Genomic DNA, 16,934 nt, shown 5'->3' with positions numbered 1-16,934 from the left:
CTACCTGGCATGATGACTCCTTGCTGTCCCCAGTCCACCTGGCCGTGCTGCTGCTCCAGTATCAACTGTTCTGCCTGCGGTTATGGAACCCTGACCTGTTCACCGGACGTGCTACCTGTCCCAGACCTCCTGTTTTCAACTCTCTAGAGACAGCAGGAGCGGTAGAGATACTCTTAATGATCGGCTATGAAAAGCCAACTGACATTTACTCCTGAGGTTCTGACCTGTTGCACCCTCTACAACCACTGTGATTATTATTATTTGACCCTGCTGGTCATTTATGAACATTTGAACATCTTGGCCATGTTCTGCCATAATCTCCACCCGGCACAGCCAGAAGAGGACTGGCCACCCCTCATAGCCTGGTTCCTCTCTCGGTTTCTTCCTAGGTTTTGGCCTTTCTAGGGAGTTTTTCCTAGCCACCGTGCTTCTACACCTGCATTGCTTGCTGTTTGGGGTTTTAGGCTGGGTTTCTGTACAGCACTTTGAAATATCAGCTGATGTACGAAGGGCTATATAAATAAATGTGATTTGATATCCAGTCTAGCGCTGCCATCTAGTGTTCATTTATTGTCATTTAAAAAAAAAAGAGGAATGTCATTTAGCAGACTGTTATCCAGAGAGACTTAGTGAGTTCATACATTTTCATTCTAGTCCCCGGTGGGAATTGAACCCACAACTCTGGCATTGCAAGAGCCATGCCCTACCAACTCAGCCACGTGGTAATATTATAAACAGGGATATTTGTGTACCATAACTTAGTTCGTTAGACGTTTCAGCACTTTACACCGTAATAACTCATTGCTTTACATTGATAAAACTCATTCCACTGTTTATCATAAAAATAACACACACAAAAAGGTGCTTTGAAAGGAATTTATTTCCTAAACGATTGTTACAATTAATTCTGCGCAGATCAGTTTAGTTTGAGCCAGAAGAAAATATCTTTAAACCTTTATTTAGAAATATGTAAATATAATACCAACTGAACATGAATGATGGCTTGAACTAAATAATACCGCAACAAGAGACAGAAAAACTCAGAGACAAAATGTATCCAAACATTGTCGAGCAGACAACACAAACTGATCTGGGACACTGCTACTCTTCAGTGACATCACACTGTGTCAATTAACGAAAATATAAGGGTCCTAAAATTTTAATAAAAATCGCTGAGAAAATCCAAAAGGTACCTGTGTGAAAACAAAATGAACCATTGTTGTATTGTGGGACCGTTATGGGACCGTTATGGGACCGTTATGGGACCGTTATGGGACCGTTATGGGACCGTTATGGGACCGTTATGGGACCTTTGTGGGACCGTTATGGGACCGTTATGGGACCTTTGTGGGACCGTTATGGGACCGTTATGGGACCTTTGTGGGACCATTATGGGACCGTTATGGGACCTTTGTGGGACCGTTATGGGACCGTTATGGGACCTTTGTGGGACCATTATGGGACCGTTATGGGACCTTTGTGGGACCGTTATGGGACCTTTGTGGGACCGTTATGGGACCTTTGTGGGACCGTTATGGGACCTTTGTGGGACCGTTAGTTATGAAACACAACACCGTAGTCCATCTCTATACTATATATATATAGTTCACCAGTTTTGAGTGTTAGCTATTGCACACCAGCCGCGTGGGGGTGACGAGGGAGGGGGTGAGGCTTGAGGAGGGAGGTGGTGAGGAGGGAGGGGGTGAGGAGGGAGGGGGTGAGGAGGGAGGGATGGTTGAGAACGGAGGGGTGAGGTTTGGAGGAGGGAGGGGGTGAGGAGGGAGGGATGGTTGAGAACGGAGGGGTGAGGTTTGGAGGAGGGAGGGGGTGAGGAGGGAGGGATGGTTGAGAAGGGAGGGGGTGAGGTTTGAGGAGGGAGGGGGTGAGGAGGGAGGGATGGTTGAGAAGGGAGGGGGTGAGGTTTGAGGAGGGAGGGGGTGAGGTTTGAGGAGGGAGGGGTGAGGTTTGAGGAGGGAGGGGGTGAGGGTTGAGGAGGGAGGGGGTGAGGAGGGAGCGGGTGAGGGTTGCGGAGGGAGGGGTTGAGGAGGGAAGTGGGGGTGAGGGTTGAGGAGAGAGGGGTTGAGGGTGAGGAGGGAGGGATGGTTGAGAAGGGAGGGGGTGAGGTTTGAGGAGGGAGGGGGTGAGGAGGGAGCAGGTGAGGGTTGAGGAGGTAAGTGGGGGTGAGGGTTGAGGAGGGAGGGGTTGAGGGTGAGGAGGGAGGAGGGAGCGGGTGAGGTTTGAGGAGGGAAGTGGGGGTGAGGGTTGAGGAGGGAGGGGTTGAGGGTGAGGAGGGAGGAGGGAGCGTGTGAGGTTTGAGGAGGGAAGTGGGGGTGAGGGTTGAGGAGGGAGGGGTTGAGGAGGGAAGTGGGGGTGAGGATTGAGGAGGGGTGGGGGGGTGAGGAGAGAGGTGGGGGTGAGGAGGGAGGGGGCGAGGTGTATGGCGCAGCCCAGACAGCACAGGACTTGACCATCTCAGGGCTTTCTGCGCCTAAAACCCAAACAACATCATATTAGTTCCGCTGTCTTTAGAAATATATTAATTTAGAAAATGTTCAGCAAACACGTTTCAAGGTATCGCAGACAATAAAACCTGTGGTAGAAATGAGTCTTACCTCTGATATCCACGGTGCTGGTAGCCTGGACCCTGGATCCATCCAGCCCTCATCTGGAACACACAATGTGGAAGCTTCTAGAATGGTTATGATGACAGCCTGGTACGAGATGGGATTGCGCGGTCTTGAAAACTCCCTTTGGTCAGTCAAGGGCGACAATGACCATACGAGATCTGATCTGGGACCAGACTAAAAACAGTACAATAGCCAGTGTCCCTCCGTACGGTCGTCCCCCTGGGCAGGGCTGCCCTCTGATGACCTTCTCTTACCCTGGTCTCCACGTCTGTCCAGTGTCCCTCCGTACAGTCGTCCCCCTGGGCAGGGCTGCCCTCTGATGACCTTCTCTTACCCTGGTCTCCACGTCTGTCCAGTGTCCCTCCGTACGGTCGTCCCCCTGGGCAGGGCTGCCCTCTGACCTTCTCTTACCCTGGTCTCCACGTCTGTCCAGTGTCCCTCCGTACGGTCGTCCCCCTGGGCAGGGCTGCCCTCTGATGACCTTCTCTTACCCTGGTCTCCACGTCTGTCCAGTGTCCCTCCGTACGGTCGTCCCCCTGGGCAGGGACGCCCTCTGATGACCTTCTCTTACCCTGGTCTCCACGTCTGTCCAGTGTCCCTCCGTACGGTCGTCCCCCTGGGCAGGGCTGCCCTCTGATGACCTTCTCTTACCCTGGTCTCCACGTCTGTCCAGTGTCCCTCCGTGCGGTCGTCCCCCTGGGCAGGGCTGCCCTCTGATGACCTTCTCTTACCCTGGTCTCCACGTCTGTCCAGTGTCCCTCCGTACGGTCGTCCTCCTGGGCAGGGCTGCCCTCTGATGACCTTCTCTTACCCTGGTCTCCACGTCTGTCCAGTGTCCCTCCGTACGGTCGTCTAAGGCACTGCATCTCAGTGCAAGAGGCATCACAGTGGTCTAAGGCACTGCATCTCAGTGCAAGAGGCTTCACAGCGGTCTAAGGCACTGCATCTCAGTGCAAGAGGCATCACAGTGGTCTAAGACACTGCATCTCAGTGCAAGAGGCATCACAGTGGTCTAAGGCACTGCATCTCAGTGCAAGAGGCATCACAGCGGTCTAAGGCACTGCATCTCAGTGCAAGAGGCATCACAGTGGTCTAAGGCACTGCATCTCAGTGCAAGAGGCATCACAGTGGTCTAAGGCACTGCATCTCAGTGCAAGAGGCATCACAGCGGTCTAAGGCACTGCATCTCAGTGCAAGAGGCTTCACAGCGGTCTAAGGCACTGCATCTCAGTGCAAGAGGCATCACAGCGGTCTAAGGCACTGCATCTCAGTGCAAGAGGCATCACAGTGGTCTAAGACACTGCATCTCAGTGCAAGAGGCATCACAGTGGTCTAAGGCACTGCATCTCAGTGCAAGAGGCATCACAGCGGTCTAAGGCACTGCATCTCAGTGCAAGAGGCTTCACAGCGGTCTAAGGCACTGCATCTCAGTGCAAGAGGCATCACAGTGGTCTAAGGCACTGCATCTCAAGCAAGAGGCATCACAGCGGTCTAAGGCACTGCATCTCAGTGCAAGAGGCATCACAGCGGTCTAAGGCACTGCATCTCAGTGCAAGCGGCATCACAGTGGTCTAAGGCACTGCATCTCAGTGCAAGAGGCATCACAGTGGTCTAAGGCACTGCATCTCAGTGCAAGAGGCATCACAGCGGTCTAAGGCACTGCATCTCAGTGCAAGAGGCATCACAGTGGTCTAAGGCACTGCATCTCAGTGCAAGAGGCATCACAGCGGTCTAAGGCACTGCATCTCAGTGCAAGAGGCATCACAGCGGTCTAAGGCACTGCATCTCAGTGCAAGAGGCATCACAGTGGTCTAAGGCACTGCATCTCAGTGCAAGAGGCATCACAGTGGTCTAAGGCACTGCATCTCAGTGCAAGAGGCATCACTACAGTCCCTGGTTCGAATCCAGGCTGTATCACATCCGGCCGTGATTGGGAGTCCCATAGGGCGGCGCTCAATTGGCCCAGCGTCGTCCGGGTTTGGGTTTGGCCGGTGTAGGCTGTCATTGTAAATAAGAATCTGTTCTTAACTGACTTGCCTAGTTCAATAAAGGTCAAATAAAGGTAATATAGTCTATGTATGTGGATGACTCAACACGTCAGCTGTCACAGTGACTGAAATGACTGCTGCTGTTAGTTTCAGAATGGTTGGCACAGAGTAAGTTAGTCCTAAATATTTAAAAAAAACTTAAAGCATTGTATTTGGGACAAATCATTCACTAAAACCCTAAACCTCAACTAAATCTTGTAATAAATAATGTGGAAATTGAGCAAGTTGAGGATCGTCTTGAGGATCGTTTACCTATGGGGTGACGGGCAGTGGGAAGACCTTCGCTATGACTGGGTCACCAGGACAGGGAGGGGGGGCTCCTGCCCCGCTCCTTAGACATGATCTTCAACAGCATCGCCCCCCCCCCCCGTACCAGGCCAAACAATTTGATAAGGAAAATAAGCAACATTTTGTTTGTCATTCATCACGTGTTGTAATCGCTCTCTAAAGATCAATACTTTCGTTCTTCAAAAACTAGTCCCAAGTCGAGCTTCGTCCATTAATTCCACCTGTTATATAGATCCCGTTTGAGACGTCTTTGAATTCTACTCGTTCCGTAATGGATGAGACGTGACGTCACTATCTATCTACTTCCACCCTGATGTAAATGTGCAGGTGTTCACGGCGGATGATGAGAATGGTATGGAGGTCCACAATCGCTTAGATGTTCTGTTGGAGCGCCAGAACAGGGAGAACCAGCCAACGAGGGTGTCCCTAAAAACACCGGCACAGGAACGTCTGAGGATGACCTATGACCTGCGACTCGTTTCTGTTTTCTGATGTGATTCATCATCTGCTTCTGAGAAATCCTAACTGACGTCCGCATGAAAATAATCAAATGTCTTCTGTGTAATTGTAGTACTGTATGTCAAAGGACTGTGTTTGTTTGTTTGCTATTTTCAGACAGCATTAATCCACCTAGAAATGTGTGTAAATTGTAATATGTAACCTGCAGCTGTGTTTTTGGTGCTGTTTTCAGACAAAAAAACGGATCCAAAATCCTACTGGCTACTGTATGGTATAGTTTCCTCCTGGTCCTACTGGTTACTGTATGGTATAGTTTCCTACTGGTTACTGTATGGTATAGTTTCCTACTGGTTACTGTATGGTATAGTTTCCTCCTGGTTACTGTATGGTATAGTTTCCTACTGGTCCTATTGGCTACTGTATGGTATAGTTTCCTCCTGGTCCTACTGGTTACTGTATGGTATAGTTTCCTACTGGTTACTGTATGGTATAGTTTCCTCCTGGTCCTATTGGCTACTGTATGGTATAGTTTCCTCCTGGTCCTACTGGTTACTGTATGGTATAGTTTCCTACTGGTTACTGTATGGTATAGTTTCCTACTGGTTACTGTATGGTATAGTTTCCTACTGGTTACTGTATGGTATAGTTTCCTCCTGGTCCTATTGGCTACTGTATGGTATAGTTATCTCCTGGTCCTACTGGCTACTGTATGGTATAGTTTCCTCCTGGTCCTATTGGTTACTGTATGGTATAGTTATCTCCTGGTTACTGTATGGTATAGTTTTCTCCTGGTCCTACTGGTTACTGTATGGTATAGTTTCCTCCTGGTTACTGTATGGTATAGTTTTCTCCTGGTCCTACTGGTTACTGTATGGTATAGTTTCCTCCTGGTCCTACTGGCTACTGTATGGTATAGTTTCCTACTGGTCCTATTGGCTACTGTATGGTATAGTTTCCTCCTGGTCCTATTGGCTACTGTATGGTATAGTTTCCTCCTGGTTACTGTATGGTATAGTTTCCTCCTGGTTACTGTATGGTATAGTTTCCTACTGGTTACTGTATGGTATAGTTTCCTACTGGTTACTGTATGGTATAGTTTCCTACTGGTTACTGTATGGTATAGTTTCCTACTGGCTACTGTATGGTATAGTTTCCTCCTGGTCCTATTGGCTACTGTATGGTATAGTTTCCTCCTGGTCCTATTGGTTACTGTATGGTATAGTTTCCTCCTGGTCCTACTGGTTACTGTATGGTATAGTTTCCTCCTGGTCCTCCTGGTTACTGTATGGTATAGTTTCCTCCTGGTCCTCCTGGTTACTGTATGGTATAGTTACCTCCTGGTTACTGTATGGTATAGTTTCCTCCTGGTCCTATTGGCTACTGTATGGTATAGTTTCCTCCTGGTCCTATTGGCTACTGTATGGTATAGTTTCCTCCTGGTCCTATTGGTTACTGTATGGTATAGTTTCCTCCTGGTCCTATTGGCTACTGTATGGTATAGTTTCCTCCTGGTCCCACTGGCTACTGTATGGTATAGTTTCCTCCTGGTCCTACTGGTTACTGTATGGTATAGTTATCTCCTGGTCCTCCTGGTTACTGTATGGTATAGTTTTCTCCTGGTCCTACTGGTTACTGTATGGTATAGTTTCCTCCTGGTCCTACTGGCTACTGTATGGTATAGTTTCCTACTGGTCCTATTGGCTACTGTATGGTATAGTTTCCTCCTGGACCTATTGGCTACTGTATGGTATAGTTTCCTCCTGGTTACTGTATGGTATAGTTTCCTCCTGGTTACTGTATGGTATAGTTTCCTACTGGCTACTGTATGGTATAGTTTCCTACTGGTCCTATTGGCTACTGTATGGTATAGTTTCCTCCTGGTCCTACTGGTTACTGTATGGTATAGTTTCCTCCTGGTTACTGTATGGTATAGTAAGAGAAGGTCATCAGAGGGCAGCCCTGCCCAGGGGGACGACCGTACGGAGGGACACTGGACAGACGTGGAGACCAGGGTAAGAGAAGGTCATCAGAGGGCAGCCCTGCCCAGGGGGACGACTGTACGGAGGGACACTGGACAGACGTGGAGACCAGGGTAAGAGAAGGTCATCAGAGGGCAGCCCTTCCCAGGGGGACGACTGTACGGAGGGACACTGGACAGACGTGGAGACCAGGGTAAGAGACGGTGTTTCACTCACTACACTGGCTATTGTACTGTTTTTAGTCTGGTCCCAGATCAGATCTCGTATGGTCATTGTCGCCCTTGACTGACCAAAGGGAGTTTTCAAGACCGCGCAATCTCATCTCGTACCAGGCTGTCATCATAACCATTCTAGAAGCTTCCACATTGTGTGTTCCAGATGAGGGCTGGATGGATCCAGGGTCCAGGCTACCAGCACCGTGGATATCAGAGGTAAGACTCATTTCTACCATAGGTTTTATTGTCTGCGATACCTTGAAACGTGTTTGCTGAACATTTTCTACATTAATATATTTCTAAAGACAGCGGAACTAATATGATGTTGTTTGGGTTTTAGGCGCAGAAAGCCCTGAGATGGTCAAGTCCTGTGCTGTCTGGGTTGCTCCATACACCTCATCCCCTCCCTCCTCAACCCTCACCCCCTTCCCTCCTCAAACCTCACCCCCTCCCTCCTCAATCCTCACCCCCTCCCTCCTCAACCCTCACCCCCTCCATCCTTCAACCCCACCTCCCTCCTCAACCCTCACCCTCACCCGCTCCCTCCTCACCCCCTCCCCCATCAAACCTCACCCCCTCCCTTCTCACCCCCTCCCTCCTCAACCCTCACCCCCTCCCTCCTCAAACCTCACCCCCCCCTCCTCAAACCTCCCCCCCCCCCCTCCTCAAACCTCACCCCCCCCCCTCCTCAAACCTCACTAAGTCTCTCTGGATAACAGTCTGCTAAATGACATTTCTCTTTTTTTTTATGACAATGAATGAACACTAGATGGCAGCGCTAGACTGGATATCAAATCACATTTATTTATATAGCCATTCGTACATCAGCTGATATCTCAAAGTGCTGTACAGAAACCCAGCCTAAAACCCCAAACAGCAAGCAATGCAGGTGTAGAAGCACGGTGGCTAGGAAAAACTCCCTAGAAAGGCCAAAACCTAGGAAGAAACCTAGAGAGGAACCAGGCTATGAGGGGTGGCCAGTCCTCTTCTGGCTGTGCCGGGTGGAGATTATGGCAGAACATGGCCAAGATGTTCAAATGTTCATAAATGACCAGCATGATCAAATAATAATAATCACAGTAGTTATCAAGGGTGTAGCAAGTCAGCACCTCAGGAGTAAATGTCAGTTGGCTTTTCATAGCCGATCATTAAGAGTATCTCTACCGCTCCTGCTGTCTCTAGAGAGTTGAAAACAGCAGGTCTGGGACAGGTAGCACGTCCGGTGAACAGGTCAGGGTTCCATAGCCGCAGGCAGAACAGTTGAAACCCACAAAGATCTCCCCCACAGCACAACCCAAGGAGGGGCTTCAACCCAGACAGGAAGATCACATCAGTGACTCAACCCACTCAAGTGACACACCCCTCCCAGGGACGGCATGGAAGAGCACTAGTAAGCCAGTGACTCCGCCCCTGTAATAGGGTTAGAGGCAGAGAATCCCAGTGGAGAGAGGGGAACCGGCCAGGCAGAGACAGCAAGGGCGGTTTGTTGCTCCAGTGCCTTTCCGTTCACGAAGCTCAGAGACATATCATTACATACAGTATAGAACACCATCTAGAAGACGTATCATTACATACAGTATAGAACACCATCTAGAAGACGTATCATTACATACAGTATAGAACACCATCTAGAAGACAGAGACATATCATTACATACAGTATAGAACACCATCTAGAAGACATATCATTACATACAGTATAGAACACCATCTAGAAGACATATCATTACATACAGTATAGAACACCATCTAGAAGACGTATCATTACATACAGTATAGAACACCATCTAGAAGACATATCATTACATACAGTATAGAACACCATCTAGAAGACATATCATTACATACAGTATAGAACACCATCTAGAAGACAGAGACATATCATTACATACAGTATAGAACACCATCTAGAAGACATAGACATATCATTACATACAGTATAGAACACCATCTAGAAGACATATCATTACATACAGTATAGAACACCATCTAGAAGACATATCATTACATACAGTATAGAACACCATCTAGAAGACAGAGACATATCATTACATACAGTATAGAACACCATCTAGAAGACAGAGACATATCATTACATACAGTATAGAACACCATCTAGAAGACATATCATTACATACAGTATAGAACACCATCTAGAAGACATATCATTACATACAGTATAGAACACCATCTAGAAGACAGATCATTACATACAGTATAGAACACCACCTAGAAGACATATCATTACATACAGTATAGAACACCATCTAGAAGACAGAGACATATCATTACATACAGTATATCCTAGATGACATGTATAAATCCTTACTTTATATTTGCTGTACCACTTTCCATGACAGTAGCCTTATTACTGGTTAGGGTTACTGCTGCTGGTACAGTGGAAGAATGAGGCATCACAGTACCTGTTACACCACTGTACTAACAGAACCAATTACACACTACTAAACACACTGTAATGTAAAGTGTTACATCATTCTCAATGATCAGTCTATACATCCAGTATTCATTTCACCTACAGTACATTGTATCCATTTCAAGTCCCCCTCCCCCCATTGTAGCTAATTATCTAGAACACATTGTACAGTTTTACAACCACGTATGAGTTATTATGGACGCTTATAGTTAATATCACAGCATATCAGTTTAAGACATTACAACATTCATTAAAAGCATTATAGATATGTACTTCATAGAAACTGTTACCCTTTATATATTCTAACCACTCTATTTCATTTATTCCATATTAAGGGTCCTAACCTAGGAACTAAAATATTGTCTCCTTCTCAACTTTGCCTGCAGTTTTCTCTCTCTCCCTCCCTTCCTCTAACCCCTCCCTCTCTCACTCCCTCCTTCCCTCCATCTAACCCCAGCCCTCTGGCAGAACCAGGAAGTCCCTCCCCTTCACAAACTCTCTTCTGAGGAAACGAAACTGATCTGAGTCTCTGTGTCGTCTGTCTGTGTGAGAGTGAACAACCGTTCAAATGGCTCAGCAAGGAGTTCTGCTGGACCAGGACCAGTTCTGTTGTTCTGTCTGTCTGGATCTACTGAAGGAGCCGGTCACCATCCCCTGTGGACACAGTTACTGTAGGAGCTGTATTGAGGGCTGCTGGGATCAGGATGTTCTGAAAGGGGTCTATAGCTGTCCTCAGTGCAGAGAGACCTTCACGCCAAGGCCTAATCTGAGGAAAAATAACATGTTGGCTGAGCTGGTGGAGAAACTGAGGAAGACAGGACTCCAGGCTGCTCCCCCTCCTGCTCTGTGCTATGCTGGACCTGGAGATGTGGCGTGTGATTTCTGCACTGGGACCAGAAAGCAGAAAGCCCTCATGTCCTGTCTGGTGTGTCTGGCCTCTTACTGTGAGACTCACCTCCAATCTCACTATGAATCTCCTGCTTTGAAGAAGCACAAGCTGGTCAAAGCCACCGCACAACTACAGGAGAAGATCTGCTCTCATCATGACAAACTGCTGGAGGTTTACTGTCGTACCGATCAGCAGTGTATCTGTTATCTGTGTACAATGGATGAACATAAAGGCCATGATACAGTGTCAGCTGCAGCAGAGAGGACTGAGAAACAGGTAAGACCAGAACAACAGGGGCGGCAGGTAGACTAGTGGTTAGAGTGTAGAGGTGGCAGGTAGCCTAGTGGTTAGAGTGTAGAGGTGGCAGGTAGTCTAGTGGTTAGAGTGTAGAGGTGGCAGGTAGTCTAGTGGTTAGAGTGTAGAGGTGGCAGGTAGTCTAGTGGTTAGAGTGTAGAGGTGGCAGGTAGCCTAGTGGTTAGAGTGTAGAGGTGGCAGGTAGCCTAGCATTAGGCAAGTAACCGAAAGGTTGCTAGATTGAATCCCGAGCTGACAAGGTAAATATCTGTCGTTCTGCCCCTGAACAAGGCAGTTAACCTGCTGTTCCTAGGCAGTCATTGTAAAGAAGAATTTGCTCTAAACTGACTTGCCTATTAAAAACTTGTTGGTGACTGTCTGATAAACAAAGAATTAAAGATACAGTAGGAACTAAATCTGTTTGAATATGAGAGAATAAAAATGAAATGGATCCACAAATATGAACACAAACCTTGAGTATATAGATATGTTAACCCAGATTCTCCAAATGTATCACCATTTTCTAAAGTCAAACACTATTATCATTCTGAATGGCCTTTTATGAGTCCAAAGTTCAGTCTCAACCACTTGATACATGTAGGCCTACCATAAAAACTATAATCATTCACATAGCAACATAATATAATATTGTAAAGGGACTTCCTCAGGATTGTAGCCCTTCCTCTCTATGGGTCCTATGTCACATTACTATACTATTGATCTACTGGACTAATAAAGCTTGATAGCTCATTGAAGAGTGATTCTCCACAGAGGCAGCTGGGGATGAGTCAGCAGAAGGTCCAGCAGAGATTCCAGGAAAGAGAGAAGGAGCTGAAGGAGCTCCAACAGGCTGTGGAGTCTTTCAAGGTGAGTACTGTTGACCAGAGGAGACACACCATTTCACTTCTCTCCTCCAATCAGAGAGAGGGAGAGGGGCCTCTATCCAATCCCACTGACCCCACTGTTGGGAACAGGCTGTCTGGACCCCTTTCAGAGAATAGACTGTTTAATGTAACTGACGGGATATGAACCCAGGTCTACCGTGGGAGAAACCAACATCTTGACCGTTACACGAAGAGGACATTCCCTATTGGACCGACACTGATTTAGAAGTAGCAGGCGGGGCTACCTCATCACATAACCATGAGTAACCATGACTGACTCATGTCCCCTATACATTAACATGGAGCTCTCTCTCAATTCAATTCAAAGATCTTTATTGGCATGGGAAACATATCTTTACTATGCCAAAGAAGTGAAGTAGATAATAAACAATCATGAATGAACAGTAAACATTACTTAACATTTATTTTCAAAAGAATAGAGACATTTTAAATGTTATAATTCAAGTGCAAACAGAGTGAGTCGTTGTGTAGTCAAATCAAGTTTTATTTTATTTTATATAGCCCTTCGTACATCAGCTAATATCTCGAAGTGCTGTACAGAAACCCAGCCTAAAACCCCAAACAGCAAGCAATGCAGGTGTAGAAGCACCTAGTAGTGGGTGCTACTCATTAAAAAAGTAGTGGGTTTTTAATGAGTGTAGGGTTAGTTGTCATGGTGCAGGAGCAGATTGGGTCAAAGTAGTGGAATGGGGTAGTGGGTTTTTAATGAGTGTAGGGTTAGTTGGCATGGTGCAGGAGCAGATAGGGTCAAAGTAGTGGAATGGGGTAGTGGGTTTTTAATGAGTGTAGGGTTAGTTGACATGGTGCAGGAGCAGATAGGGTCAAAGTAGTGGAATGGGGTAGTGGGTTTTTAATGAGTGTAGAGTTAGTTGGAATGGTGTTTTATAATTTTTATCACAAAGTAAAATACATTTATACGAACCTGTCACCCATCCGGTGAGGCCAAATGTATTTTTGTTGTAACGATGTCTCTCTCTCATTCCATCACTTTCGTGGTAGTTGGTTGTGTGGGTCTCTGGTTATGAATGGGGTGCTGACAGACAATCGTTGATGGATATTTATAGAGCTCTGATCAGGATAAATATTGATTACGGGTGTATAGTTTATGGAACAGCAGCAAAGACTTGTCTTCAGAAGCTGGACAGAATCCAGTATATAGCTTTAAGGATATGTATTGGTGCATTTAAATCAACATCTGTATGTGTCTTACTAGTGGAGGCAGGTGAGATGCCTTTGGATATACAGCATATTAAATTGTCATTAGCTTATTGGTTTGAAAGGCTGTGAGGTTGAGCATCCCACTGCTACTGTTCTAGATGACTGTTGGGAATATACTAGTAGACAAGGCAGTGGTTTTGGTTGGACAGTTGTAGGTATCAATGTTATTATGGAGAATTGAGAGAATGGGTGTAGTAGTGAGATTCTGCTGGGTCCCAGCACATTCAGGTGTGGAAGGAAATTAAATTGTAGACCAGTTATCTAAAAGAGCTTTGAAACAAGATATAATTGATATTAATGTTCCACTGGGTAGAGGTGAGGCCAAATGTAAGATCAGAGACATTTTGATAGATGTGTGGCAGAAGAGATGGGACTCTGAGCACAAGGGACGGCATTTATATGTCCTCCAAAGGTCGGTGGACCAAGATTCAAAGGTCAGATTAGGAAGGAAGAGGTGGTGTTTACTCGATTGTGTTTAGGACATTGTACATTGAACTGGTCCTTACATCTGGTTGGCAGCATGTGAATGGTTTGTGTCTGGAGGGTATGGTCAATGAAACGGTGGAGCATATGTTGTTATATTGTTGTAAGGATGTTGAAGAGAGGGAAAGATTGAAGTGTAGGGTCATTGAGGTTGGACGGGGTTGGGGGGTTTGGAAGGGATTTTGGGGGATGGGGGAGGGTCTATTAGAAGTTAGTAGGACTCTTTTTTATTTTCTCAGAAGTTCTGAGTTAGGTAGGAGGATTTAGAGTGGTGTAAACCGTGATTGAACACACTCTAGCACAGTAGGTGGCGCCATGCACCTTTAACGTTGGTTTGCGGACCGCCATTATATCATAGAAGAAGAAGTTGGTCTGTGAGGGTTTTGTGGTTCCTGAGGAGGGCTACTATTCTTTTTTATTTTGGTTTTCAAGTATTTTCTGAATTTATTAAAGCCAAAGCTAAAGCCCCCCTAAACAATTCAATATATCAGTCAATATATTTTCTCTGTGATTTGTTGTTTTCCCGTCAACCATTCCATCGCATCTTAACCGTGTTACCGGGCGGGCACTAGGACCCGGGGGAGGCTGCTGCTGCAGAGGCTGCTGCACCGCTAGTGACGTCAGTCCTACTTGTAGCTCATTGTGGTCAACGTCAGCTGTGGCTCGAGACTGCTAGCTAACGGTTAACGGAGAGGAAAAGACTCTGACAGGACACATTCATGTAGATAGGCTATGATGGCAATTTGTGGTAAGTTACAATAGAGAGAGAGACTTTTCACCACTATAGACTTTGGTCAGAATCAAAGCTTTGTTAACCAATACGTTTTTATGTGAGGCTGCCGGTAAGTTACAGTGTAACAGACGTTGCGAGTGCTTGTTTTGTCCAGCAGAGGGGGCCGCTCGCTATATCAGCTTCATTCACTCTTCTTCTTCTTCTTCTTCTAACTACTTGCGATAGTTTTAGAGGAAACTGCTGTGGGAAACTCGGGCAGAAGCAAGTGTCAAGTGAATCCATAACATCACCACAAACGTCTTTTCAAGCCGGGTAAGTTACACTCGTTTGAGATACTAGCTAATGATGTTATGTCACAACTTATTATATAGATAGATGCTCTGCGTTATATGGTTTTAAATAGGTTATGCTAGCTAACATTAGCTATGTCGACTAAGTTATCTAGCTCGGTTAGCCAGCTGCTGTCATGGTAACTAGGTTAAAAAACGGTCACATGTAAACATGCAGTGGACGGGCTATTTTGAAAATATGATTATATTAAATGAATGCACAATTATGAGAATATTTATTTGTAGATTACAATGTTAATGGTTTGGCATTATAAGTAGTGTGAAAATATATTTTTAAATGTCCATGGATAACATTAGCATAATGTTTTCTGTTAGAGAGAGGAGAGGAGGAGAGACTGGATAGGATTTCCATGGATAACATTAGCATAATGTTTTCTGTTAGAGAGTGGAGAGGAAGGAGAGACTGGATAGGATTTCCATGGATAACATTAGCATAATGTTTTCTGTTAGAGAGTGGAGAGGAGGAGAGGACTGGACTAGAACTACCTGCCTCCTCTACACTCTAACCACTAGACTACCTGCCACCTCTACACTCTAACCATTAGGCTACCTGCCACCTCTACACTCTAACCACTAGGCTACCTGCCACCTCTACACTCTAACCACTAGACTACCTGCCACCTCTACACTCTAACCACTAGGCTGTAGAGGAGGCAGGTACCTGCCACCTCTACACTCTAACCATTAGGCTACCTGCCACCTCTACACTCTAACCACTAGGCTACCTGCCACCTCTACACTCTAACCACTAGGCTACCTGCCACCTCTACACTCTAACCACTAGGCTACCTGCCACCTCTACACTCTAACCACTAGGCTACCTGCCACCTCTACACTCTAACCACTAGGCTACCTGCCACCTCTACACTCTAACCACTAGGCTACCTGCCACCTCTACACTCTAACCACTAGGCTACCTGCCACCTCTACACTCTAACCACTAGGCTACCTGCCACCTCTACACTCTAACCACTAGGCTACCTGCCACCTCTACACTCTAACCACTAGGCTACCTGCCACCTCTACACTCTAACCACTAGGCTACCTGCCACCTCTACACTCTAACCACTAGGCTCCCTGCCACCTCTACACTCTAACCACTAGGCTACCTGCCACCTCTACACTCTAACCACTAGGCTACCTGCCACCTCTACACTCTAACCACTAGGCTACCTGCCACCTCTACACTCTAACCACTAGGCTACCTGCCGCCTCTAAACTCTAACCACTAGGCTACCTGCCGCCTCTACATTCTAACCACTAGGCTACCTGCCGCCTCTACACTCTAACCACTAGGCTACCTGCCGCCTCTACGCTCTAACCACCAGGCTACCTGCCACCTCTACACTCTAACCACTAGGCTACCTGCCACCTCTACACTCTAACCACTAGGCTACCTGCCACCTCTACACTCTAACCACTAGGCTACCTGCCACCTCTACACTCTAACCACTAGGCTACCTGCCACCTGCCACCTCTACACTCTAACCACTAGGCTACCTGCCACCTCTACACTCTAACCACTAGACTACCTGCCACCTCTACACTCTAACCACTAGGCTACCTGCCTCCTCTACACTCTAACCACTAGTCTACCTGCCACCTCTACCCTCTAACCACTAGTCTACCTGCCAGCTCTACACTCTAACCACTAGACTTCCTGCCGCCTCTACACTCTAACCACGAGACTACCTGCCTCCTCTACACTCTAACCACTAGACTACCTGCCACTGCTACACTCTAACCACTAGACTACCTGTCACCTCTACACTCTAACCACTAGACTACCTGCCTCCTCTACACTCTAACCACTAGACTACCTGCCACCACTACACTCTAACCACTAGGCTACCTGCCACCCCATCTAACCACTAGGCTACCTGCCTCCTCTACACTCTAACCATTAGTCTACCTGCCACCTCTACCCTCTAACCACTAGTCTGCCTGCCACCTCTACACTCTAACCACTAGGCTACCTGCCGCCTCTACACTCTAACCACTAGGCTACCTGCC

At 46.8% G+C, this 16,934-nt stretch overlaps 1 protein-coding gene and 1 long non-coding RNA gene across 3 annotated transcripts in view; both read left to right on the top strand.

Moving 5' to 3' along the window:
• The first annotated feature begins 7,305 nt into the window (after positions 1-7,305).
• Positions 7,306-8,042, top strand: LOC120041029. Its single transcript, XR_005475814.1, has 3 exons — positions 7,306-7,594; positions 7,780-7,832; positions 7,957-8,042. It is a non-coding gene; the product is annotated as an uncharacterized LOC120041029 (long non-coding RNA).
• A 2,516-nt stretch (positions 8,043-10,558) lies between these two features.
• LOC120040995 (tripartite motif-containing protein 16-like) overlaps positions 10,559-16,934 on the top strand; it is an 11,672-nt gene continuing 5,296 nt past the window's right edge. The window contains exons 1-2 of one of the 2 annotated variants that reach the window (XM_038985962.1): positions 10,559-11,214; positions 12,004-12,099. In XM_038985962.1, the coding sequence (XP_038841890.1) occupies positions 10,618-11,214; positions 12,004-12,099 (693 nt within the window). In that variant the 5' untranslated portion in view covers positions 10,559-10,617. The remainder of the gene's footprint in view (positions 11,215-12,003; positions 12,100-16,934) is intronic. The other variant, XM_038985963.1, reaches the window with a different exon arrangement.

The sequence above is a fragment of the Salvelinus namaycush genome, unplaced genomic scaffold, assembly GCF_016432855.1.
Source record: "Salvelinus namaycush isolate Seneca unplaced genomic scaffold, SaNama_1.0 Scaffold4, whole genome shotgun sequence".
Lineage (NCBI taxonomy): Eukaryota > Metazoa > Chordata > Actinopteri > Salmoniformes > Salmonidae > Salvelinus > Salvelinus namaycush.
This window is presented reverse-complemented; position numbering and strand designations above follow the sequence as displayed.